General features: G+C 57.9%; 2 protein-coding genes across 3 annotated transcripts in view; both read left to right on the forward strand.

Annotated features, from left to right (window-relative positions):
* Positions 1 to 613: 613 nt before the first annotated feature.
* Positions 614 to 10,958, forward strand: TMEM145 (transmembrane protein 145). 2 transcript variants are annotated; one of them, XM_040976592.1, is made up of 15 exons: positions 614 to 804; positions 1,588 to 1,662; positions 1,782 to 1,859; positions 1,942 to 2,028; positions 2,122 to 2,223; positions 2,326 to 2,410; positions 2,509 to 2,580; positions 2,709 to 2,777; positions 2,931 to 3,011; positions 3,097 to 3,175; positions 3,322 to 3,415; positions 4,014 to 4,186; positions 5,688 to 5,808; positions 9,392 to 9,598; positions 10,106 to 10,958. In XM_040976592.1, exons 1-15 carry the CDS (start codon positions 685 to 687, stop codon positions 10,352 to 10,354), a joined length of 1,692 nt encoding a protein of 563 aa, XP_040832526.1. In that variant the 5' UTR covers positions 614 to 684; the 3' UTR covers positions 10,355 to 10,958. The 2 variants fall into 2 exon arrangements, with proteins under 2 accessions (XP_040832526.1, XP_040832527.1); XM_040976593.1 differs by having other exon boundaries at positions 2,122 to 2,181; positions 10,595 to 10,675.
* A 404-nt stretch (positions 10,959 to 11,362) lies between these two features.
* The window catches only part of MEGF8 (multiple EGF like domains 8), a 41,299-nt gene continuing 29,140 nt past the window's right edge, over positions 11,363 to 23,521 (forward strand). Inside the window, exons 1-9 of the mRNA XM_040976258.1 lie at positions 11,363 to 12,271; positions 17,319 to 17,482; positions 17,632 to 17,838; positions 18,561 to 18,741; positions 18,824 to 18,912; positions 19,351 to 19,766; positions 21,176 to 21,321; positions 21,479 to 21,601; positions 23,258 to 23,412. Coding sequence (XP_040832192.1) covers positions 12,079 to 12,271; positions 17,319 to 17,482; positions 17,632 to 17,838; positions 18,561 to 18,741; positions 18,824 to 18,912; positions 19,351 to 19,766; positions 21,176 to 21,321; positions 21,479 to 21,601; positions 23,258 to 23,412 — 1,674 coding nt within the window. The 5' untranslated portion in view covers positions 11,363 to 12,078. The remainder of the gene's footprint in view (positions 12,272 to 17,318; positions 17,483 to 17,631; positions 17,839 to 18,560; positions 18,742 to 18,823; positions 18,913 to 19,350; positions 19,767 to 21,175; positions 21,322 to 21,478; positions 21,602 to 23,257; positions 23,413 to 23,521) is intronic.

The raw sequence follows: 23,521 nt of genomic DNA on the forward strand, positions 1-23,521 counted from the left end.
GCCTTTCTCCCTCTTGTCCTGTGAGGAACCACCCTTGAGGGGACAGGACTGGATGACGCAAGGCCTTATGATGGGCAAGTGGCAGTCATTGCTGCAATGGACCCAGGCAGTGTATTCCAGCTCCCTGTCCCTAGGCAGGCCATTTTCACACCATGGTAGGCAGTGACAGGGCTGGGTATGGTGGCTGTGACTGAGGGCTCTGCCATCTCCTTGGTGCTGGCACCGAGATCAAGTGTCTTGCCTTCTCTTGTGCCTCCTGTGTGTCTGTGGGTGTCACTTCTGGAACACTGGCAACTAGAGGAGGGACACAGCTGGGGGTGCTGCCATGGGGTGGAGATGAGCAATGAAGGACTACTTCAGGACAGGTTGAGTCTAGGAGCTGTGGTTAGGCAGCTTCGAGAAGGAACAGCTTGGGGGAAATGGGTGTGACAAGGAGAAACCAGAGATAATTTGCGAGACTCCCAGAGGGGAGCACTGGGGTGGGATGACGGAGGGAAAGGGGCGTCTTCTTCCACACGGAGTGGGTAGGGAGAGGCTGGGCCATCCCGGAGGAGGGGCAGGGAGCGCAGCGCCCAGCGGCCCCTTTAATCGTGGACGCGCGCTGGCCGGCCCCGCGCGCACTCGCCTCCATCACCGGCCGGAGCGGGAGCCGGAGCGGAGCTGAGCCGGGGCCGGAGCGGCGGAATGAAGCCCCCGCGCGCGCCCGCGCTGCGCCGCCTGCTGCCGCCGCTGCTGCTGCTCCTGTTGCCGCTGCTCCCCCGCGCCCGGGCCAAGTACGTGCGGGGCAACCTCAGCTCCAAGGAGGTGAGCATGCGGAACCCCCCAAGGCTGCTCGGTGGGCCCGGTGGGACCCAAGGGGAGAACGTGCCGCCCCGCCCCCTGCCGCCCTTCCTGAGCGGACCCGGAGATCCACGGGGAACGGGGCCGGGGGCAATGGGGGCTGGGTGCGGGGAGGGGGTGTTCGAGGCTGAAGGGGTGGGGCCGTGGGGTCCAGGCCCGACTTGGGGGTTGCAGGAGGGACGCTGAGGTCAGCGCTGGATGGCCGAGTCGGAGTTTGTCGCGGGGGTGTGGAGGGGGAGGAGGGAGGGGCCGAGGTGGTGCTGAAGGGACAGCACTTTCACTCCGTCCAGAGGCTGGAGTTGCCACGCTCGGCCTCTGTACCCACTCAGGACCAAGAGGGGGACGTGGGACGAGTCCCCAGCGCGGGATGCTTGGTGGGACCACCGTGGGGGCTCGTGGATGACAGGGGTGATGGCAGACAATGGGGTACAGGACAGAAGGTGGCCCAGAGGCACCCCCATTCTCCGGGGTATTTTTCAGGGTGCCCGGGAAACACCAAAGAGTGGTTTTGAAGTGCTAGAAGGGAACGTAGGGGGGCTGGGGCCCAGGGGCTTCTAGGGTTGTGGTTGGAGGGCAGTTGGAGTCCTGGACCCCACAGGGAAGGGATCTGAGGAGAATGTTGAAAGTGACTTGGTCTCTTTGGGAAGCCACGAACCTGAAGGGAGGGAAGGAAAGTTGGAGGTTTCTAATGGAGGAGGTTCATTTAGGGGACTCAGGTGAGAGTCTGAGCAGAGACCCCTTTTCCAGGACTGGGTGTTCCTGACAAGATTTTGCTTCCTCTCGGATTACGGCCGGCTGGACTTCCGTTTCCGCTACCCTGAAGTGAGTCTTGCCCCTGTCACTTGGCCTTCTGGGGCTGGATCCTTACTCCTTTAGTTCCCCCTTCCCTCCTCTCCCCAACTCCCTGTGTGTCCCCCAGTGCCTAATCTCTGGGTCTGCAGGCCAAGTGCTGCCAGAACATCCTGCTGTATTTCGATGACCCCTCCCAGTGGCCCGCCGTGTACAAAGCAGGTGACAAGGTAAGGGTTGGGCTGAGGGTGCTGGAGGGTGGCGAGAAGGTTGCAACCAGCCATGGAGTGAGCCTCTCCTTGCCTCCCCCAGGACTGCCTGGCCAAGGAGTCTGTGATCAGGCCGGAGAACAACCAGGTCATCAACCTCACCACACAGTATGCCTGGTCAGGATGTCAGGTGTGGGATCAGCACCCAGGGTGGGGGTAGAGCTGGGGAGTGGGCAGGTGCTGAAGGAGGCGGGGCTATTTTCAGCCTCCCGTCCCTCCTCAGGTGGTGGCAGAGGAGGGAACCCGCTACCTGAGCTGCTCCAGTGGTCGCAGCTTCCGCTCTGTGCGGGAAAGGTGGTGGTACATCGCTCTCAGCAAGTGTGGGGTAAGGGGTGCAGCAGCGGCCCCCTGGGGCTTGCTCCTCTTTGCTGTCCTGTGGATCCCCTCCCTGCCCAGGGCCACCCTCAAGCCCATACTGTCCCCACAGGGAGATGGGCTGCAGCTGGAGTATGAGATGGTCCTTACCAACGGCAAGTCCTTTTGGACACGGCACTTCTCGGCTGATGAGTTTGGTAAGCAAATGGGGACTCTGAGAGGCCCCGGGAAGTCAACCTAAAGCTGGGCACCCACTGGGGGCTTGACTATTTCTTGCTTTTTGCCATGTGGGCAGGAATCCTGGAGACAGATGTGACCTTCCTCCTCATCTTCATCCTCATCTTTTTCCTCTCCTGTTATTTCGGCTGTGAGTCCAGCAGGAGGCGGGGGACAGGGAGCAGGTGGGAGATGTGGGGAAGTGGGAGCAGGCCAGGGGGTGAGTGGCTGCTCTCCCTTCTGTGTGTGAAGAGCCTCCCCCGCCCGGCCCCCTCCTAGATCTGCTGAAAGGCCGTCAGTTACTGCACACAACTTACAAAATGTTCATGGCTGCTGCGGGAGTGGAAGGTGAGACAAGCTCCAAAACTTTGGTGTGCTGTGGGAGGAGAGACAAGAGATCCCGAAACCAGGGTCTCAGAGAGGAAAGGCTGGGCCAGGGGGAGTAACTGACATGGAGCCTTGGTGGGGGGTGGGGGGTCTCTGCCCTTTTCCCCACCCTAGTCTTGAGCCTGCTGTTTTTCTGCATCTACTGGGGCCAGTACGCCACTGATGGCATAGGCAACGAGAGTGTGAAGATCTTGGGTGAGAAGGAAGCGGGGCCAGGGGTGGCAGAGCCCTGGGCGGGGTCGGGGTCCTCTCTGAGCCGCCCTTTCCTCCCTTCTCCCAGCCAAGCTGCTCTTCTCCTCCAGCTTCCTCATCTTCCTCCTGATGCTCATCCTCCTGGGGAAGGGATTCACGGTGACACGGTGCCCGGGCGGGGAGTCCTTATAGGGTGGCTGGGTAGGGGGTGGAGGAGAGTGAGGATGGGGGAGCCGGGTGAGGGGTGGGCGTACTGCCCCCTCCTCCCTGACGGCCCCCACCCCTGCTGTCCTCTCTCATGGCCTGCTGTCAGGGGCCGCATCAGCCACTCCGGCTCTGTGAAGTTGTCTGTCTACATGACCCTGTACACGCTCACCCACGTGGTGCTGCTCATCTATGAGGCAGAAGTGAGTCCCTGAGGCCCCCATGGGGTCCCACCCCCTCCTCCCCTCTTCTGCAAAGCTTCTTGCTCACCTGTTTCCCTCACTCCTAAATTTTGCGCCTTCCTGTCTAAGTGAGCTTCCCTCTCCTTCTCCCACTGTCTCTCACTGCTGTCTGTCAAATTTATGCTCCATGACAAAAACTTCTGGAACAGACTTGGATGCTGCTGGGACCCCACAGACCTGAGTGGCGTGCTGGTTCTCCCACTCACAATCTGCCTGGCACTGGGTAGTGAACCCCCTCTCTCTCTGGGCCTGTTTCTTCTTGGGAAGAATTAGAAGGGCCTACTCAGAGGCTGTGCATCCCTACCATGCCTTCTGACTTAGCCTCGGTCTCCTCCTCCATGGAGTGCTATAAGACACCCCCCCAACTCCACCAGCTGAACTGATTCTGCTGGAAAAGCTCACACCTGGGAGTGTCCCATCCCATGCTGGGCAAATGGTGGCTGACGGGTTCCTGTCTCCCTGGCTCTCCTGCTGCTCCCCTTGGGGCCCAGGGGGTGGGGTTCTGGAGACCTTGGTGGAAGACAGGAAGGCTCTGACAAATTTTCTCTTGTGGGTCCAGTTCTTTGACCCAGGTCAGGTACTGTACACGTATGAGTCTCCCGCCGGCTACGGGCTCATCGGGCTGCAGGTGGCAGCCTACGTGTGGTTCTGCTATGCCGTGCTCGTCTCCCTGCGCCACTTCCCGGAGAAGCAGCCCTTCTATGTGCCGTTCTTTGCGGCCTACACCCTCTGGTGAGACGTGCCGGATTCCCACCCTGTCCCTGCCTCCTAGGGCTACCCTGACGCGGTTGTAGTCCCCACTGAGGAAACTGGGCTTTCAAGTCAGGCTACCACCCAGAATCTGCAACTTGTGGCTCAGGAAAATTACTTTACTGAAGGTTTTTTTTTTTTTAAGGGTATATTTATTTTTATCAGAAAGTCAGATATACAGAGAGAAGGACAGACAGAGAGAAATATCTTCTGTCCGATGATTCACTCCCAAAGTGACTGCAATGGCCGGTACTGCGCCCATCCGAAGTCAGGAACTCCTCCGGGTCTCTCATGTGGGTGCAGGGTACTAAAGCTTTGGGCCGTCCTCGATTACGTTCCCAGGCCACAAGCAGGGAGCTGGATGGGAAGCGGGGCTGCCGGGATTAGAACCGGCACCCATATGGGATCCTGGCGCATCTAAGGCGAAGACTTTAGCTACCAGGCCACTGCACCGGGCCCCCCTTCCCCCTTTTTAACACAAACTATAATATCCTGCAAAGCTGGCCTTGAGCATGCCTAGTTTGGTGCTTGATTACACAGTAGATGCTTTTTAAAAATTTGTTTTAAGATTTCTTTAGATTTATTGGAAAGGCAGATATACAGAGAGGAGGAGAGACAGAGAGGAAGATATTCCGTCCACTGATTCACTGCCCAAGTGACCTCAATGGCCGGAGCTGAGCCAATCCAAAGCCAGGAGCCAGGAGCTTCTTCCAGGTCTCCCACGTGGGTGCAGGGTCCCAAAGCTTTGGGCCATCCTCGACTGCTTTCCCAGGCCACAAGCAGGGAGCTGATGGGAAGTAGAGCTGCTGGGATTAGAACTGGCGCCCATATGGGATCCTGGAACGTGCAAGGCGAGGACCTTAACCACTACGCTATCGTGCGGGCCCACACAGTAGATGCTTAACAAAACTCCTTGGAATTGTTACTGTTCAATATAACATAGCAGTAAAGGAAGTGGATTGCAAGCCAGACTTCCTGGCTGCAGATCCAAGTCCTAAAGCTTATAAACTCTGTGACCCAAAATGAGATAGGGACTGAGATCTTCCATCTGCTGGTTTACCCCCTCAATTGCTACAGCCGCCAGGCCATGGCCAGGCAGAAACCTGGAGCATGGAACTCTGCCCTGCTCTCCTACATGGGTGCAGGGTCCCAGGTACTTGAGCCATCTTGGGCTGCCTTCCCCAGCACATTGCAGATGAATTGGAAGTTAAGCAGCCCAGACTGGGACTGGTGCTTCCATGGGATGCTTAATTCTATGTACTGCAACGTTGACCCCAGCTGAGTTAAATGTATCCATCTCCCCAAGAATTCCCCCAGATCAGTGGGATTCCAGACCCCCCTTTCAGCTTCTGGCTTCTGAAAGTTATAGTGGTTTTCCTCAGGTGTTTGGGAGCTGTGTGTGCCTGGCAAGGGAGGAAGGGGGCCCTGGGCTGGAGTGGAGGGCAGGGGCAGCGTTTCTCTGAACCCAGTGCCTCTCCTTCAGGTTCTTTGCAGTTCCAGTCATGGCCCTCATTGCCAATTTTGGGATCCCCAAGTGGGCCCGGGAGAAGATCGTCAATGGCATCCAGCTGGGGATCCACTTGTATGCCCACGGCGTGTTCCTGGTGAGGATGGGATACCAAGGACCGAGAATGCCTGAAGCCCCCGCCTCGGCCCCGCCCGGGCCTCCTGTCCTGGCTCTTGGTCCATTTCATCCTTAGTCATTCACCTCTCCTGTCACTCACCAGACACTCTGTCAGAATCTGCAGGCTACTCAGCTGTGTTCCCTCAAATCCACCCTCTCCTCTTCTTTGCTTTAGGTCCCGCCTCTTTCCCCCTCCCATCCTCTTTCTTTGATCCTGCACCCCCATTTCCATTCCTAATTGCTCACATACTCCTCCACATCCCTACTACCTTCCCCAGTACCTTGGTCTCTACCTCACTCCCCCACCCCCACGTTCTCCCACTGCAGTAATTATCAGGATGCAGCTGAGAGGGGGAGGGATGGGGGTCCTAGGAGCAGGGAGAGGGGGGTATGGGTTATGGGGGCTGGTGCTGTGGCAAGGGTGGTGGTGATGGTTAATTGGTGTCTAGATCTGATTAGGGTGTCTAGATCTAAGCATCAGAATGGTTCTGGAAACAAGTTTAGTCTGTTCTGATTCATATCCTATCTCACCTTCTTCATCTTAAGATATATGTATTTGAAAGACATAGTGAGAGAGAGAGAGAGAGAGAGAGAGCGAGCGCTCTTCGATCCACTGATTCACTCCTCTAAATGGTTGCAATGGTTGAGACTGGGCCAGGCTGAAGACGGGAGCTAGGCACTTCACTGCAGTCTCCTAGGCCTATCTAATTTTCTTGATGACAGTTCTCAAGTTTGTTTATCCACTAGCTGTTTGCCCGGCATCTGTTCATGCTAGCAGTGTTTGTAGGCATTTACCCCTGCCCACTTTCCTCTTGTTTAACTGTCAGAGTGGCCCCTGGTGAGGCTGAGGAGTGGTCATTGTACCCAGAGTACAGAGAGGGGAAGAAAAGGCCCAGAGATGGGAGACAGCCCGTCATGGCTCCATGGCCTTTGATGGTAGGGCAGGCTCTTTGAACCCTGTCCTTCTCAGGCAAGGTTTGCCTAAAAGGGAGCCAGGAAGGGGACCTGTCATCCCCGAAGGCCTGCAGTATGTTCTGTGTAAGGCCTGGATTCAGCTGTCTGGGAAGGGGGGTGGTCTCCTGTTCTCCACCGCAGAGTCTGACTTTAGGGTACTAACGTGGGTGGCTTCCTGGTCTGGCCTATAATGGAAATTCTGTAGGAAGTCAGAAAGGGGCAGAAAAAGGAGGAGTGCTGAGAACCTTCCTGGACCAGTCCCTGCCATTCTCATTTCCACCTTCTCATCTTTCCAAGTAGGCCCTACGGTGCCTTTCCCAGGCCATGTAATCAGCTCGCCCCAGATCTCACACTCAGGGAGCTCCGGCACCCAGCGGTTCAGACCGCCAAACGCAGTGCCCTTGCTTTTATTTCACCTTCAGCTGGCTTCTTTCCTGGACGTGCTCATGTTTGCTCAGCGCGGCTCCACCGCTGGCATCCTGCCATGCTTTGAATTTGAGCTCCTTGCTCCTTTATCCAACACAATCTTAGGGAAGTGTGCTGGGCTGAACCCAGTCCCTTCATCCCTACACTTGACCAATATTTGTTGAGGGTTTGTTTGCGCCAACCACTGGTCTAAAGTTGAGTCTCTCTCTTTGTCTAAATTCATTTTATTTAAAAGGCAAAGACAGAGAGGTACAGGCATCTTCCATTTACTGGCTGACTCCCCAGATGGTCAAAGCTGGGTCAGGTTGAAGCCAGAAGCCCAGCATTAGGACCCGCATGGTGGCAAGCAAGCTCATCTTCCACCTGCAAGTGCCAACATCCCATACAGGTACCAGTTTCTATCCTGGGTGCTCCACTTCTGATCCAGCTCCCTGCTTATGACCCAAGAAAGTAGCAGAGGCTGGTCCAAGTACTTATGTCTCTTACACCCATGTGGGAGTCCTGGAAAGAAGTTCCTGGTTTCTGCCTTCCGATCAGCTCAGCTCTAGCCGTTGTAGCTGTTTGGGGATTGAATCAGCAGATGGATGATCTCTCTCAGTCTCTCTTCCTTTCTCTGTAAAATCTGTCTTTCCAATAAAAATAAATCTTTTTTTTTTTGGTTATTTAAAAACATTTACTTTTTATTTTCAGTACAAAGTCAGATATATATAGAGGAGGAGAGACAGAGAGGAAGATCTTTCATCTGATGATTCACTCTCCAAGTAAGTGCAACAGCCGGTGCTGTGCCAATCTGGAGCCAGGAGCCAGGAGCTTCTTCTAGGTCTCCCACACGTAGGTGCAGGGTCCCAAGGCTTTGGGCCGTCCTCAACTGCTTTCCCAGGACACAAGCAGGGAGCTGGATGGGAAGTGGTGCTGCTGGGATTAGAGCTGGCACCCATGTGGGATCCCGGGCGTTCAAGGCGAGGACTTTAGCCACTAGACAATGGTGCCGGGCCCAAAAATAAATCTTTTTTTTTTTTTTAAAGATTTATTTTTATTGGAAAGGCAGATATACAGAGAGGAAAGACAGAGAGGAAGATCTTCCGTCCACTGATTCACTCCTCAGGCGGCTGCAACGGCTGGAGCTGAGCCAATCCGAAGCCAGGAGCCTCTTCTGGTCTCCCATGCGGTGCAGGATCACAAGGCTTTGGGCCGTCCTCGACTGCTTTCCCAGGCCACAGGCAGGGAGCTGGATGGGAAGCGGGGCTGCCGGGATTAGAACCGGCACCCATATGGGATTCCCGGCGTGCAAGGCGAAGACCTTAACCACTGCGCCATCGCACCAGGCCCCAAAAATAAATCTTAAAACAAAACAGAAGCCCAGTACTCCCATGTGGGTCTCCCAAATGGGTTGCAGAGATTCATGTACTTGAGCCCCAAGCACTGTTCTAGAAGGTTCCGGGGATTCTGGATTCTGCAGCAATACAGAAGGCTTTACCCTCCTGAGGGCTGGCTGACATACAGACTATTAATTGCTGTTCAACTGAACTTTCTGTCGATGAACATATTCTAGTCTGTGTTGCCCAGTGAGGAGGCTACCCAGAACATGTGGCACTGAACACTTGAGTGTAATTTTAGTTTACGTTTTAAAAAACAAGATTGATTTATTCTTATTGAAAAGCAGATTTGCAGAGAGGAGACAGAGAAATGTCTTCCATCTGCTGGTTCAGGCCCCAAGTGACCACAACAGCCACTGTAACCTGAGCCAATCCGAAGCCAGGAGCCAGAAGCTTCTTCTCAGGCCATCCTGCTCTGCTTTCCTAGAAGGGGGAGCTGGATGGGAAGTGAAGCAGCTAGGACATGAAGCTGCACCCATATGGGATGCTGGAGCCTGGAGGCAGATTAGCCGATTGAGCCATTGCGTTGGCTCCTTAATTTACTTTTGATTAAACTCCAGCCCCGTGTGACTATAGTTATGATACTGATGGGCCAGTGACCAGGGGGTGCTGTTGAGGAAGCAGAGGTCAGAGTAACGGGTTGTGTTGGAGAGAAAAAGGGTAGAGATTAGAAACCAGTTCAGGCCGAGGCTGCACAGGAAGAGTGGGAACTGCAAGTGAAGGGAAATTCTTAGGGCCCCAAGTTTAGGAAGACAGTGGTGGGCCTGGACAGTGCTTTTCCAACCTCTGCTTGGCCACTTGCCCCAGATCATGACTCGCCCATCGGCGGCCAACAAGAACTTCCCGTACCACGTGCGCACGTCGCAGATCGCCTCAGCTGGGACCCCAGGACCAGGAGGGAGCCAAGCGGGGGACAAGGCCTTTCCTCAGCACGTCTATGGGAACGTGACGTTCATCAGCGACTCGGTGCCCAACTTCACGGAGCTCTTCTCCATCCCCCCGCCCACCTCCTCCGTAAGCCCCGAGGCCCCAGCGCCCGAGGAGCTGCTGGCGCCGCCCCTGGAATACCTGACCCCAGTCCCGGCCCCGCCGCCGCCGCCCCCTGCACCTCCCACGCCCGGGCACCTGAGCCCGCCCCCTGCCTTCCGCACGCCCCGCGTCCCCACGCCGCGCCGCGACCATCCCCCGGCGCCCGCGCCCACCCTGCCGGACTGGGTCCTGGCGGTATTGCGCACGCCCCCACGGACGCCGCGCGCTGTGCTCCCGCCGCCCGCTTTCCGCGGCTCTGCCCCTGCTCCCCGGCCGCCGCCGGAGTTTGCCCGCCGCACCCCGACGCCGCCCCTTGAGTACCTGGCCCCGCTGCCCAGGCGCCCTCCCGCCCACTCCTTCCCTGATTGACACGTACGTCCCTACCTGGGGTGGTGGGGTCCTCTAGGGGGAGGGGGACGGGCCTTCGGGGCCGCATCTGCCCCTCCCCCCCGAGGGTTCCGAGCGACCTCTGACCCTGACCCCCCATCCCAGGCCGGGAAGCAGGTGGAGGAGACAGCGGTAGCGGCGGCGGTGGCCCCGAGGGGCCGCGTGGTGACCATGGCGGAGCCGGGCGCAGCCTCCCCGCCCCCTCCCGCTCGGTTTCCCAAGGCGGCCGACCCGAGCTGGGATGGCCCGACGCCCCCCTACCAGCCGCTCGTACCCCAGACGGCGGCGCCGCACACCGGCTTCACCGAATACTTCAGCATGCACACGGCCGGGGGCAACGCACCCCCGGTCTGAGCACCCCCGACCCTTTAGGGCCGTGCACCGGGCCCCGGCTGGGCTCCGGATCGCCTCCCAACTCCCCAACACCCCCCACAACAGCCCCGAGTCCAGGGCTCGGCCATCCTAGGCCTCCCGACCCTCCCCAGCCCAGTCCACGCTCCCCAACGGGGAGCGCTGCGTCCCGTCCCCCCCGACCCCCTCTCTTCTTGTGCCAAACGGTCCCGCGGGAGCCGCTCTCCCCATCCCCTCCCTCAGCCCCTGCCCCGAATGGCGCCGGATTCTGGGCTCCCGCTCTTCCGTGATCTCCGGCCCCCCGGCCCCCTCCGAGACCTCTGACCCCGCCGGACTCCGGAGCATCCGTGACGACGCCCGCCGGGACGCTGCCCACGCGGACTCCCCAGGACCCGCGACCCCGAGCCGCCGATCCCGGGACGGAGATGGTGACGCCGGTCTCGACTCACAAACCCTCCCTCGGACCTGTGACCTCGGGCCCGCGGGCTGTCCGCTCCGGGAGCCTTCCCTCAGGCCCCTGGCAGAAAGACTCTCCCTCTCCCGCTCCCCCCATTTCTCCCACCATCTTGCCAAAATAAAGGGGGTTCGTTGAGTTTTTAATCTACAACATGTCTGTCTTGAACATCTTGGTGGTATCCGCCGGCGGGGCTGCTCAAAAACCCTCTCTGGCTTGGGCCCTCTGTCCATATTTGAAAATGGCACGTTGGGACCCCACAGCCTGTCTTGACCCCGAATCTAGCCGAACCCTCTCAGGGATCATCTCCCCTATTTCCACTTCTCCAGGTAGAGACGCCCTCCAGTGGCTCAGGCTTCCCTCAGCCTCCCGCGTCCCCCAATAGAACTTTCGCTCCCAGCATTGCGCACGCGTCAGGCTCTCCACGGCCCGAGGAGGTCGCTGTTGCGCTTGCGTTTAAAGAACCAACTGGGCGGGGAAGTTGCCGGAAGCTTCGCCTCCTGGAGGGGTGGGACTGGGCGCTCCGCAGTCCTCCCAGGGCCGCTCTGACCTGCCGGGCTGCAACTTCTCGCCTCCTCTCCTCGCACCCTCCCTCGGCGGCCGCTCGGCTCCCGCCCCCTCGCCTTCCCAGCGGGTCTTCCCGAGGCCGCTCTGGCCCGAGCGTCCCCTCATCTCTCTGATCCTGCTCGGGAGAGAGGCGCGGGTGGGTGAGCGAAGGCTGCAGGGGATATGGGGTCCGGGTTCGGACCTCAGAAGACCGGCACTGACTCCGGCACCCGTTCGCGCCCCGCCCCTGACTGGAGAGCTTTTTCCGGGACCCTTCAGGCTTGGCTGGTCCCGACCCCCCACTCTCTGTAGAGGCCCCTGCTGGGCGGTAGAGCCCTGCGCCCCCCTGGGGACCCACCCGTCTGTAAGGTCCGTTTTGGCCTGCAGCAGCCTGAATCTGTAACTACTAGACACTGTTTATGGAGTCGGACCCCCTATGGGGCTCCATGTTTGTAGGGGACCTCTCTGGTCCGTAGGGATCGACCCTGGCTGTAACGATCCCATATATAGGGTCTTGCATGGGTCTGTAGGGCCCACCGCTCGGCTTCCAGGACCGGTCATCCGCGGCCGTTCCCTCCTCAGGGACTGCGTCTCGCTGACCTCCCCAGTCTACAAGGCCGTGCTATGCCTATAGAGGTTGCATTTGCAGCCCTTCACCCCGGGTGGAGGGTCCTCTCCGGCTCTTAACGGTCCTTCCCATTTCTAAGGGTCATTGCGGGAGGCAGCGATGGCCCCGGGCTGGACACTGTCCACTGCCCTGGCCCTGGCTCTGGCCTTGGCCGTACTGGGGCCGCTGTCCCCCGGAGTCCGGGCGGGGGACTGCAAGGGGCAGCGGCAGGTGTTACGGGAGGCTCCAGGCTTCGTGACGGATGGTGCCGGCAACTACAGCGTCAATGGCAACTGCGAGTGGCTCATCGAGGGTGAGTGGGTCCGCGTGGGTCACTCGCTCATTGCTAGTCAGTTCATTTGTGCATCCCTCCACTGAGATTCCCAGAACCCCCTAGCTCATGTGCAGTAAATGGTATTAGGATTGTTTAATGTCACTTTTAAAGTACTTTAATAAGAGAATCTCCTTCCCTCCCTCCCCCAGATATTATATTTGCTACTAGGACATGGCTGATACCAAGACAACCCCGATGAACTTTAGTGACTTAAGGGCTTGGAGCCAGACATGATAACAGGTGGTGGGCAGCCCAGAGTGGCCTGTGATGGAGGGAGCCTCTGGGGCAGGGAGATTCCATAGAAGTGCTGGTCCTAGGGATAGAGGAGGCCAGAGAACTTTCTGGAGGAGGAGAAGTGTGAGCTGAGAGTTAAGGGACCAGCTGGAGCCCATTGGGGAGAAAGGAGAGAAGGATGGAAACCCCCGGGGAGGAGGTGGGAGGAAGAACATTCTATAAAGAGGGACCCGCCTCTGCAAGGGCCCCACCCTTGCCCCTTTGGAGCCCACAGTCAGGGAGTTGAGATAAAGGGGTTTCCCACACAAAGGCCTGAAAGTGGGGGCACAGGCTGCTGCAGAGGGACGGGAAAGCAGGTGCCATAGTGTCGCCTGTGAGGGAGCTGTAGCTGCAGCATGAGGGCAGGAGAGTGTGGAAGAACGTCAGAGGTCCCGGCCAGGGGAGGCCCGGGAGGTTGCGGAGCTGTGGTGGGGTTCCAAGCAAGGGGAGGGCCTGGTCTGCTGTATGTTTGGCTGCTCGGCGGGGAGGGAGGGTAAGGATGAAGGCATTATTTCTTGGGGTGATTGTGTCTGTCCCCGGCTCGGGTTCTGTTCCTGTCACGCTGAGGGGTAAGCATAGACTAAGAGGCAGGGAGAGTGTAAATGGTCCTCTACACCCGGATGGGTTGGGCGCAGTGGACCTGACCCCGGCCTTTTAGCCCCCCACCCTGTGTGCTTTGACAGTGAGACCCGGGGAGGCACGGAGGCTGTCCATCGGAAGTTACAGAGCAGGAGCTGCAGAAGCAGGGTTCTAAAGCCTGCATAGGAGTTTACTGGGCGGGCTGAAGGAGCAGCCCAAGACATGAGGTGGAGCGAAAGTGTCTCAGGATCCAGGCTGCACTAAAGACAGAATTGGAGATGGAGCCAGAAGCCAGGGAAGGAGAAGGGTCTGGGTGTTTGGGAAATTTCACTGATGGGACATGGAGCCCCGCTGACGGGCTGATGGTTGAGGCGGGGAGCATGGGAGGCCTGCAGCCTGGGCCGTCACTTCTAAGAATTGGCATCTCCCTGAGTCTCTTACAAGACGAGCAGCCAGCACACCTGCTTCTGTGCCCCGTCCACCCCTATGCCCCAAGTGCTCAGAGCATCCTGCCACTGCGCTGCGGGTTTGGGGATCAGGTTTCTGTCCAGTAAGGTGTGGGGGTGGGGTGGGGTAGAAATCGGAGACCTTGAACTTGAGGAACTTGAGGAAGACCAGGTTGGGCTGTGGCCTCCGCTGGCACTTGACAAAGGCAGGCTTGTTGTGATTCCAGGAAAGGAACTTCACAGCTGGGTGGAGCTGGTGACCTTCTGGGAGGTCTGGGTGCCCGTTGTGCTGCATGGTCCTTCTGCCTGCCCCAGACCACGGGTGGAGACCTGTGGACCATGTTCCCGGTTCTCTGGTTGGAGCCTGAGGAAGAGCTGCCAGCCACAGTACTGGTTTCTGTTCTTTTTTTTTTTTTTGCATTTCTTCATTCTGTCTCTGGCTTTTTCCTGAGTCTGCCAGGCCTTGTGCCAGGCCATCCTGGGGGACACGGAATGAGGGTCAGGTTGCAGGCCCTTCCCTGCAGGTCTCATCAGCCACAGGGTAGAGAGACCCGGGCACCGAAAGTCCTGACTGGCAGTAATAAAGGTTGTAATGAGGCATGACGGGCAACCTCAGCCAGCCAGGGGGCATCAGGAAAGGCTTTCTGGAGGAAGAAGGGAAACTTCCAGAAGCTTCTGGAAGAATGTGTCCCAACCAGAATGAGAGACCTGTTGGAAGGCCCAGGTACTGAAAGAGCTGCAGGTGGTAGAGCAGTGGAACTAAGACCAGGCTCTGGGTTGGGGAGCTTTATCCTTGGATGGTGAGGGACCATCCTAGGGTAAATACATCACATCAGAATAAGGTTCGGGGTCAGGCAGGGAAGGGGACTAGCTCAGGGATCCTGGTGAGAGAGGACGAGGGCTGCGCTGGGCAGGGCACCCTATAGAGCACCCTGGAGTCAGCATCTCATTGAGCGATTGCACCAGTGTTGGTAGAATTAGTGCCACTTTACAGGAGATTGAGGCTCGGGAGCCCCATGACTCCGGCCCCGCACCACACAGCTGGTGCCAGTAGTGGATGTACAGGTTTCTGGGTTTTTTAAGGGTCTGCATGAGGATGTGTAGGGTCATGTGGAAAGAACAGTGTAGGGTGTATACCATGGTGCAGTAGGCTAAGCTTCTGTCTGTAGTATCAGCATTCCATATGGGTGCTGGTTCATGTCCCAGATGTTCCACTCTCCATCCAGCTCCCTGCTTGTGACCTGGGAAAGCAGTGGAGGACGGCTCAAGTCCTTGGGCCCCTGCACCCTTGTGGGTGACTCAGAAGCTCCTGGCTTTAGATTGGCTAGGCTTCAGCCATTGTGGCCATTTGGGGGATGAAACAGTGGATGGAAGATTGATCTCTCTCATCTCTTTAGCTCTTTCAAATAACAATAAAATAAATATTTAGAAAAAAAAAAGGGGGGGGGGGCAGTGCTCTTCTTGCTCTTCTGGCAGAGCAAGAGCAGCAGCCATTAGCAACAGCTCGGCTCTCGCTCCGCGGGCAGTGGCCGTTAGTGGCAGCCCGGCTCTGGCTCCGCAGGCAGTGGCTTATCAGTGGCCTGGCTCTGGCTCTGGCTCCGTGGGCAGTGGCCGTTAGTGGCGGCCCGGCTCTCGTTCCTCGGGCAGTGGCCATTATCAGTGGCCTGGCTCTGGCTCCATGGGCAGTGGCCATTATCAGTGGCCTGGCTCTGGCTCCATGGGCAGTGGCCATTATCAGTGGCCTGGCTCTGGCTCCGTAGGCAGTGGCCATTATCAGTGGCCTGGCTCTGGCTCCATGGGCAGTGGCCATTATCAGTGGCCTGGCTCTGGCTCCGTGGGCAGTGGCCGTTAGTGGCGGCCCGGCTCTGGCTCCGTGGGCAGTGGCCATTATCAGTGGCCTGGCTCTCGCTCCGCAGGCAATGGCCATTATCAGTGGCCTGGCTCTGGCTCCGTGGGCAGTGGCCGTTAGTGGCAGCCCGGCTCTGGCTCCGTGGGCAGTGGCCGTTAGTGGCGGCCCGGCTCTCGCTCCTCAGGCAGTGGCTGTTAGTGGCGGCCCGGCTCTGGCTCCGTGGGCAGTGGCTTATCAGTGGCTGCCCGGCTCTCGCTCCTCAGGCAGTGGCTGTTAGTGGCGGCCCGGCTCTGGCTCCGTGGGCAGTGGCTTATCAGTGGCTTGGCTCTCGCTCCATGGGTTGGGCCCTTCTGGAGACACTTGAGGAGCATGATCATTCCTTCTCCGTGGTCACAGTCTCCTGGCAGCCAGGGCTACCTCCTCTGGGTGCTTCCTTGGCTTGGGTCACCAAGAAGGTCCCTTTGGGCCTTGGCCATTGATGCTGGCTGCCAGCTGGAGCTGCTGGCTGGTGTGTGTCCACGCATGGTCTCTCCATGTGGCTTTGGCTGTTCCAACAACAAGCATTGCCTCAGGCCCAGGCAGAAGCTTCAAGGATTCTATGGCCTTGCCTCCAAGGTCCCTGGACGTCACCTGTGGTTGTTCTGGGTTGTTCTGGGTTGCAGAGGCTCTTCCCACGTGCAAGGGGAAGGGAGTTAGCTTCTTGCTTTTTCTGAAACTTTAATTGATTGACTTGATTTGAAAGGCAGAGTGAGAGTGAAAGAGACCTTGCATCTGCTGATTCACTCTGCAAATGACTATAGTAGCCAGAGCTGGGCTAGTCTGGAGCCAAGCGGCTGGCCTAGAACTCCATCCTCATCCCCTGTGTGGGTGGTAGATCCTCACGCCACCTGCTGCTGTTTTCCCAGGCACATTAGCAGGGAGCTGGAGTGGAAGGGGAACAACTGGGAATTGAACCGGTGCTCATATAGGATGCTGGTATTGCAGGTGATGGCTTAACCTGTTGCTCCACAGCACTGGCCCCAGCTCTGACCCTTTGAGAAGGAGTGGCCTAGAAGCTTAGATCCATCCCAGTAGTGTGATATTCCCTGGGTTCAGCCTGGGACCAGCCTGGGACATGGGCTACATATACGCAGAGGCCCTTTTCTAGCTGGGGAGTGCCCCTGTCTGCCCTGGACCTGGGCCCATGTTCTCGACTTGGGCGTGTCTGCAGCTCACAGGTGGACAAGAGGACTGAAGTGTCAGGAACGCTGTGGCTGCACCTCTGGGTGAAACTTCGATCTCTGCATGTAAATTTGCCCATGTGAAGGATGGAGGTTGCACAGCCTGATTCTTGGGGACCCTTTCTGGGGCTGGGGCTGTAACTCCTTGTCTGGGCTGCTGTTCCTCTGGCTGTCACGGCTGTGACTTCCCAGGGCTCAGAGCCCCCTTAAGGCAGGATGCCCCCACATCACCTGGAGGTGTGATGTTTTTTTGGGTGGGCTGGTGAGAGGCATAGGAGGATGTTTATTTATTTTTAATCTTAGAAATTATTTGAGAGATAGAGTGGCACAATGAGAAAGGAAAAACAGAAGGAAAAAGAGGTCTTCCATGTGCTGGTTCACTCCCAGATGCCCATAGGATGGGTTAGACTGAAGCCAGGGACCAAGAACTCCATCTGGGTTTCCCACATGGGTGGCAGGGACCCAAGCCCTTGGGTCTCCATCTGCTGCCCTCCCCAGAACATCGACAGGGAACTGGGTCAGAAGTATAAAGCAGCTGGGACATAAGCTGTAGCTCCCACACAGGATGTGGCCATCCCAAGTGGCACCTTAACCCACCCCACCACAGTGCCCACCCCCAAGGTCCAGTTTGAACATAGCGCCTCTGTGCTCACCTTCAGCCCCGAGCCCCCGGCACCGCATCCTGCTGGACTTCCTCTTCCTGGACACGGAGTGCACCTATGACTACCTCTTTGTGTACGACGGTGACACCCCTCGGGGGCCGCTGCTAGCCAGTCTCAGTGGGAGCACCCGGCCTCCGCCCATCGAGGCTTCCTCGGGCAAGGTTTGTGGTTGCAGGGCTGTGGGACAGGGCAGGGAGGTGGTCAGAGGGACAGAGGCAGGTGGGGAGAGTGAAGGAGCTTCTGGGAGATAGACAGAAGACTCCTCTGTCCCCAGCCTTGTTGCTGGAGCACTGGCCTCTCGCCTCTGCAGATGTTGCTGCACCTCTTCAGCGACGCCAACTACAACCTGCTGGGCTTTAACGCCTCATTCCGCTTCTCCTTGTGTCCCGGAGACTGCGGGAGCCACGGGCAGTGCCGACCCCCAGGAGTGTGCATCTGTGAGCCGGGCTGGGGCGGCCCTGACTGTAGCCTGCAGCAGTGCTCGGCCTACTGTGGCAGCCATGGCACCTGTGCCTCGGTGAGCCTGTCCCCACCCTCTTTGCCCTGGGGTGACTATACACGGTACTCCCAGCTCTGAGATCAGATCTGGCTCCTGCCTGAAGCTCCCCTCCCAGCCCCTCTCCTGCCAGGCCCTACCTCCCCCTAGCCTGCAGATTCTCCCCAGGCTCAGCCACTCTGACCTCATCTCTGTCCTCCTCTCTTACCCATGCACATCTCCCTACGTCCTCTGGCCTGGGTATGGCGTCCGCTTCCCAGGAAGCCGGCCTCTGTTTCTGCTCACGATGCCCTCCTGATCCGGCGTCTGAGCTCTGCACATGCAGCCTGGGATCTGGGTCACCCCTGGAGCACAACCTGCCTTGACCTCCCCAGCTCTGAGCTCGGGCTAGGCCCTGCACATCAGGCTGGGGCTCATCAAGCATCTTTCTTTTTTTTTTTTTTTTAATATATATATATTATTTTTTCACCAGGCATCTTTCTCCTTGAACCCACCTTCTTTCTCTGTCCTCGTTTCTCCCCGAGGGTCTTTTCCTTTTCCCATTGGTCAGCCTTCTCTGCTCCCTCTCTGCCTGCCCGGGTTTGTGTGACTCTCATTTTTCTCTCTCTGACTGCCCATCTCCTTCCATTCATGCTCTCTCTTTTGCCTCTCTGTCTCTTGTTTCTTTCTTTCCCTGCCTGTCCATCTCTCTCCTTCCTTTTCTATTCTCTGTCTAACCCTGTCGTCTGCCCCCTTGCCTGCAGCCCCTGGGACCGTGCCGCTGTGAGCCCGGTTTCCTGGGACGTGCCTGTGACCTGCACCTGTGGGAGAACCAGGGAGCCGGTTGGTGGCACAATGTGAGCGCCGGGGACCCCGCCTTCTCTGCTCGCATCGGGGCGGCTGGCGCCTTCCTGTCACCACCTGGGCTGCTGGCCGTGTTCGGAGGTGAGTGGATGGGGGTGAGTGTCTGGGGTCTGGAGACCTGGCAGCCTGCAGTCAGGGCTTGAGACCATGTGTCGCCCTGCAGGCCAGGACCTGAACAGAGCTTTGGGTGACCTCGTGCTGTACAACTTCTCTGCCAACACCTGGGAAAGCTGGGACCGGAGTCCTGCTCCGGTACGGACCCCCGTACTCCATTAGTCCCAGCCAGAGTGCCGCGCCTGGCCTCCGTCTCCCTGTGCTGCCTTCTCCTCCCCACTGCCAAGCTGCAGCCAGGAACTTGTCTGTCACTCTCTGATTTGTCTCCCCTGTCTTTCTCCTCCATGTGTCTCCTGTTTCTCCTTTGCCCCGTTGTCTGAGTTTGGTCTTTGTTCTCTTGATCCCCATGTCTCCGTCTCCCTGGGTCTGGGCATCTCTCCTTTTCTCTGCCATTTCTCCTCCTCTTAGTGCCTGGCTTCCTCTCATGGGTTGCCCTCCCCACATTTACTCGCACGTCCTTGTCTTTCTATGAATTGCTCTGTGTATCTCTGATTCACCATCATCTGTTCTTCCCTGTCCCTGTGTGTCACCATGGGGGTCCCTCCCCATCTCTGTCTTCTTATGTCTTCCTCACAGGCTGCCCGTCACTCCCACGTAGCCGTGGCCTGGGCCGGGTCCCTGGTGCTGATGGGTGGTGAGCTGGCTGACGGCTCGCTCACCAATGACGTGTGGGCCTTTACCCCAGTGGGCGGGGGCCACTGGGAGCTCCTGGCACCAGCAGCCTCCAGCTCCTCAGGACCCCCAGGCCTGGCAGGTCACGCAGCCGCCCTAGTGGATGACGTCTGGCTCTATGTGTCTGGTGGCCGCACCCAGCACGACCTCTTCTCCTCTGGCCTCTTCCGTTTCCGACTCGACAGCTCCAGTAGCGGCTACTGGGAGCAGGTGATTCCAGCAGGTGGCAGGCCCCCTGCCGCCACCGGCCACTCCATGGTGTTCCATGCCCCCTCCCGTGCCTTGCTGGTCCATGGTGGACATCGGCCTTCCACTGCCCGGTGAGTGACCTGCTTCACGCCCCTCGGGACCAGGATGGTTCCAAAGACCTGTGCCCTTAGTCCTTAGAGGCCTTTGCCCACTGATAGACTCCTGTAGCCATTCAGTCACTCTTGCTTTCTCCATTCACTCTTTTATGTACCCACTCACACATTCTCAGATTTAAAAGCAATAAAGAAAAACATTTTTAAGATTTACTTATTTATTGGAAGGCAGACACAGAGAGGAGAGACATCAGATGGAAGCATCTGATGTTTACTCCCTAGATGGCCGCAATGGCTGGAGCTGACCCAACCCAAAGCCAAGAACCAGGAGTTTTCTTTCAGGTCTCTCTTGCAGGTGCAGGGTCCCAAAGCCTTGGTCCATCCTCTGCTGCTCCCAGACCACAAACAGGGAGCTAGATGGGACGTGATACAGCTGGGACATGAACCGACACCCATATGGGGTTCTGGCACTTGGAGGCAGAGAATTAGCCAATCAAACCATTGTGTTGGGACCCTGTTCCCCTCACCACCAATTTTTTATTTGAAAAACAGAGAGCTTGGGCCTGGCGTGATAGCTTAGCGGTTAAAGTCCTCGCCTTGAACGTGCTGGGATCCCATATGGGTGCTGGTTCTAATTCCAGTGGCCTGCTTCCCATCCAGCTCCCTGCCTGTGGCCTGGGAAAGCAGTCGAGGATAGCCCAAAGCCTTGGAACCCTGCACCCACATGGGAGACCTGGAGGAAGATCCTGGCATTGGATCAGCTCAGCTCCAGCCGTTGCGGCCACTTGGGGAGTGAACCATTGGATGGAAGATCTTCCTCTCTGTCTCTCTTCCTCTCTGTATATCTGCCTTTCCAATAAAAATAAATAAATCTTTAAAAAAAAAAGATTAAAAAAAAACCAGAGAGGCAGACACACAGATGGTTACCCATCTGATGGTTCATGCCCAAAGGCCTGCAGTAGCCAAGGCCAATGTCACGAGCTGGGAACTCCATCTGCTTCTGCCACACAGGCAGCAGGAACCTATCCCCTGGAGTCTCACCTGCCTCCCAGGTGTGCTCAGCCTGAAACCCAAGCACTCTGAGAAGGGATATGGGTGTCTCCAGCGGCAACTCAACCACTGCGCCAAATCCTGCCCCCTTTCTCTGGTCTTTTATTCAATTTCTTTGTTAGTTTTCTCCCCACACACTACCTCTCCTGATCTAGATAGCCGATAAACCCCTGCCTTGTTAGCATCCTACACCTGCCTGATTATGTAGCTAACCCACAGGTGAGTCAGGCCCAGGCCTGCCAATGGGGAACATCTGGTTCGGAGGGGCTAGGCCCAGTCCTGGCCGGTCCCAACCCTGGGTGGTCACATAGCTCCTAAGGGCCCAGAGCAAGAGAGGCCCTACCCCTGCCCTGACCCTGCCATCCCCTGCCCCGCAGGTTCTCTGTGCGGGTGAATTCTACCGAGCTCTTCCACGTCGATCGACGCGTGTGGACGACGCTGAAGGGCCGGGATGGGCTTCAGGGCCCGCGGGAGCGAGCCTTCCACACTGCCAGCGTCTTGGGCAACTACATGGTGGTCTACGGTGAGGGCATTTCCCGAGCCTGCCTGCCTGCCTGCCTGCTTGCTCGCCTGCCTACCAGCCTTCCAGGGGCCCAAGCTGACCCAGAGCTGAGCCTACCTGCATGGGCATTCCCACCTGCCCCAGGCCTGTCACCTCTGCCGCTTTCCCTCCTTTTCAGGGGGCAACGTGCACACTCACTACCAGGAGGAGAAATGCTATGAAGATGGCATCTTCTTCTACCACCTCGGCTGCCATCAGTGGGTGTCAGGGGCCGAGCTGGCTCCTCCAGGCACCCCTGAAGGTGAGTGACTCCTTCACTTCCCTGAGGGTCCCTGAAGATCCTTCCTCCTCCACAGGGCATATGCACTGGGGCCACTCAGGTCCTTGTTGAAGTGTGCTAGGCATCCCACCAGAACCTAGGTCCGACAGAACTGGTGTCATTACTACAGTGACAGGAGGCAGTCACTGCGACTTCACGTCTGGGTTGCGGTCCAGGGTTTGCCAGGCTCCTGTACCCCAAGGGGGCTGCCTGTTAGCAGCCACTTCTTCAGGACCACAACCATCAAGCGGCTGTCACCAAACAACTATCTATAAAATCCATCGTTTTACTCTCCCCATGCCTCGTTCCTCCTGCTGTGTGAGATGAGGGCTGTGGTAGCACTTCAGTTGAGGGCTCTTGTGTTGGGAGCCTGGGGAGCCCAGGAAAGGGAAGGGGCTGGCCTATGAGGAGGTCACTGAGGGGCTGCCATGGGGCCCGAGGACCTGGGGAGAAGGCTCTACTGCTCTTGAGGTCAAGGCAGCTTGGGGTTTGGGAGGAGGCCGGGGTCCTCTGCCGTATGGACTGGGACCTGTCATTTTAGGGGACATGAAGAGGAGAGGGGACAGAGACAGACAGAAGGGGGCAGGAGGAAAGGTCCCCAAGGAAACTCTGCATGACCCTGATGAGTAAAGCCAGCCTGGTGCCCAGTTAGCCCCTGCCTGGGCTCCTCTGCCTGGCCCCGTGTTCCCTGGGAGGGCCAGGCTGTGAGGTTTCTGGAGGCCTCTCCTGTGTAGTTTGTGGGTGTCTAGACCATGTCTGTGTGCCTGCAGAGTGTCCGGTCTGTAAGAGGGTCTGAGGAGTCCTGTGCCCTGGCCTTGGTTGAGAGTGGCAGGAACACAACCCACCTAGCATTAGAGAAAAGGAGAATTTCTTGATTGTCTTGAGAGAAAACTCCAGGGGCTGGCTTCAGGCTGGGCTGGATCCAGGTGCTCTTCAGGCTGTGCTGGCGTGAGCCATGGCTCTCTTGTTCTCAGCCTCGTTCACTTCTGACTCTATCAGGTTTGCCTTCTGTGAGGTGGTCACCAGCAGCTTTGGGGCTATGTAGTGCCCCCTTAAAATGCTCACAGGGAGGAGAGTTCCTGTTGAATTCCTGCACTTGGAGTTGAGTCCCTCCCCATGTTTGAACCAATCACTGAGATGCACAGGCATGGGCTGAAGCCGCACTCGTGCCAGAGGCAGGGATACCTTGGCCTGGGCCTCGTGGACTGGCAGTAAGAGAATGCTCTTTTCTAGAGGACAACCGGAAGAGAGGCTGTCAGCCGGGGGGAGGGAGGGAGGCTGGCGCAGGATGGGTCAAACCAGGTGGTATCCAGGCGGCCTGGATCATGGCTGCTGCCCCTAAGGGTGGGATCATGGCTGCTGCCCCAGGCCACACTGCTGTTAGAAGTTGATTTGTGATTTGAACCCACATTTCACTGATCCCAAAGAAGATCATGCTCCGTCTGAGGTGTTATGGGCAGGGGTGAGATGATGATGGCCGGCTCTGGCCTGGCACACCTAGAACACTTCCTGGCCAGTTGGAGTAGATGCAGCCATTGGAAGACTGGACTGAAGCTTGGGGCGCAGGGAGCCCAGGGTGACGCAGCTCTCTGGGCTGGGAACCTGGGGACTGGTGCTCTTGTCTGTATTCCCTCCTAGGCCGAGCAGCGCCCCCCAGTGGTCGGTACTCACACGTGGCAGCCGTGCTTGGTGGCAGTGTCCTGTTGGTGGCTGGGGGGTACAGCGGCCGACCCCGTGGGGACCTGATGGCCTACAAGGTGCCCCCTTTCGTGTTCCAGGCACCTGCCCAGGATGTGAGCACTGGGGTGACAGGGAGAGGGTGGCTGGGGGACGAGGCAGCATGATTTCTGCGGGGTGTGGGAGGGAGTCCTTGGGGGCCAGGGGAGGCATGGACTGGTATCC

The sequence above is a fragment of the Ochotona curzoniae genome, unplaced genomic scaffold, assembly GCF_017591425.1.
Source record: "Ochotona curzoniae isolate NIBS_2020 unplaced genomic scaffold, NIBS_Ocur_1.0 contig_2699, whole genome shotgun sequence".
In the NCBI taxonomy this organism is placed as follows: Eukaryota; Metazoa; Chordata; class Mammalia; order Lagomorpha; family Ochotonidae; genus Ochotona; species Ochotona curzoniae.

What these genes read in the sequence shown, in the direction of transcription:
- TMEM145 (XM_040976592.1), top strand. Translation starts at nt 685, where the DNA reads ATGAAGCCCCCGCGCGCGCCCGCGCTGCGCCGCCTGCTGCCGCCGCTG. An exon ending in GCAACCTCAGCTCCAAGGAG is followed by an intron (nt 805 to 1,587) that starts GTGAGCATGCGG and finishes CCCCTTTTCCAG; the next exon opens with GACTGGGTGTTCCTGACAAG. An exon ending in TTTGCGGCCTACACCCTCTG is followed by an intron (nt 4,187 to 5,687) that starts GTGAGACGTGCC and finishes CCTCTCCTTCAG; the next exon opens with GTTCTTTGCAGTTCCAGTCA.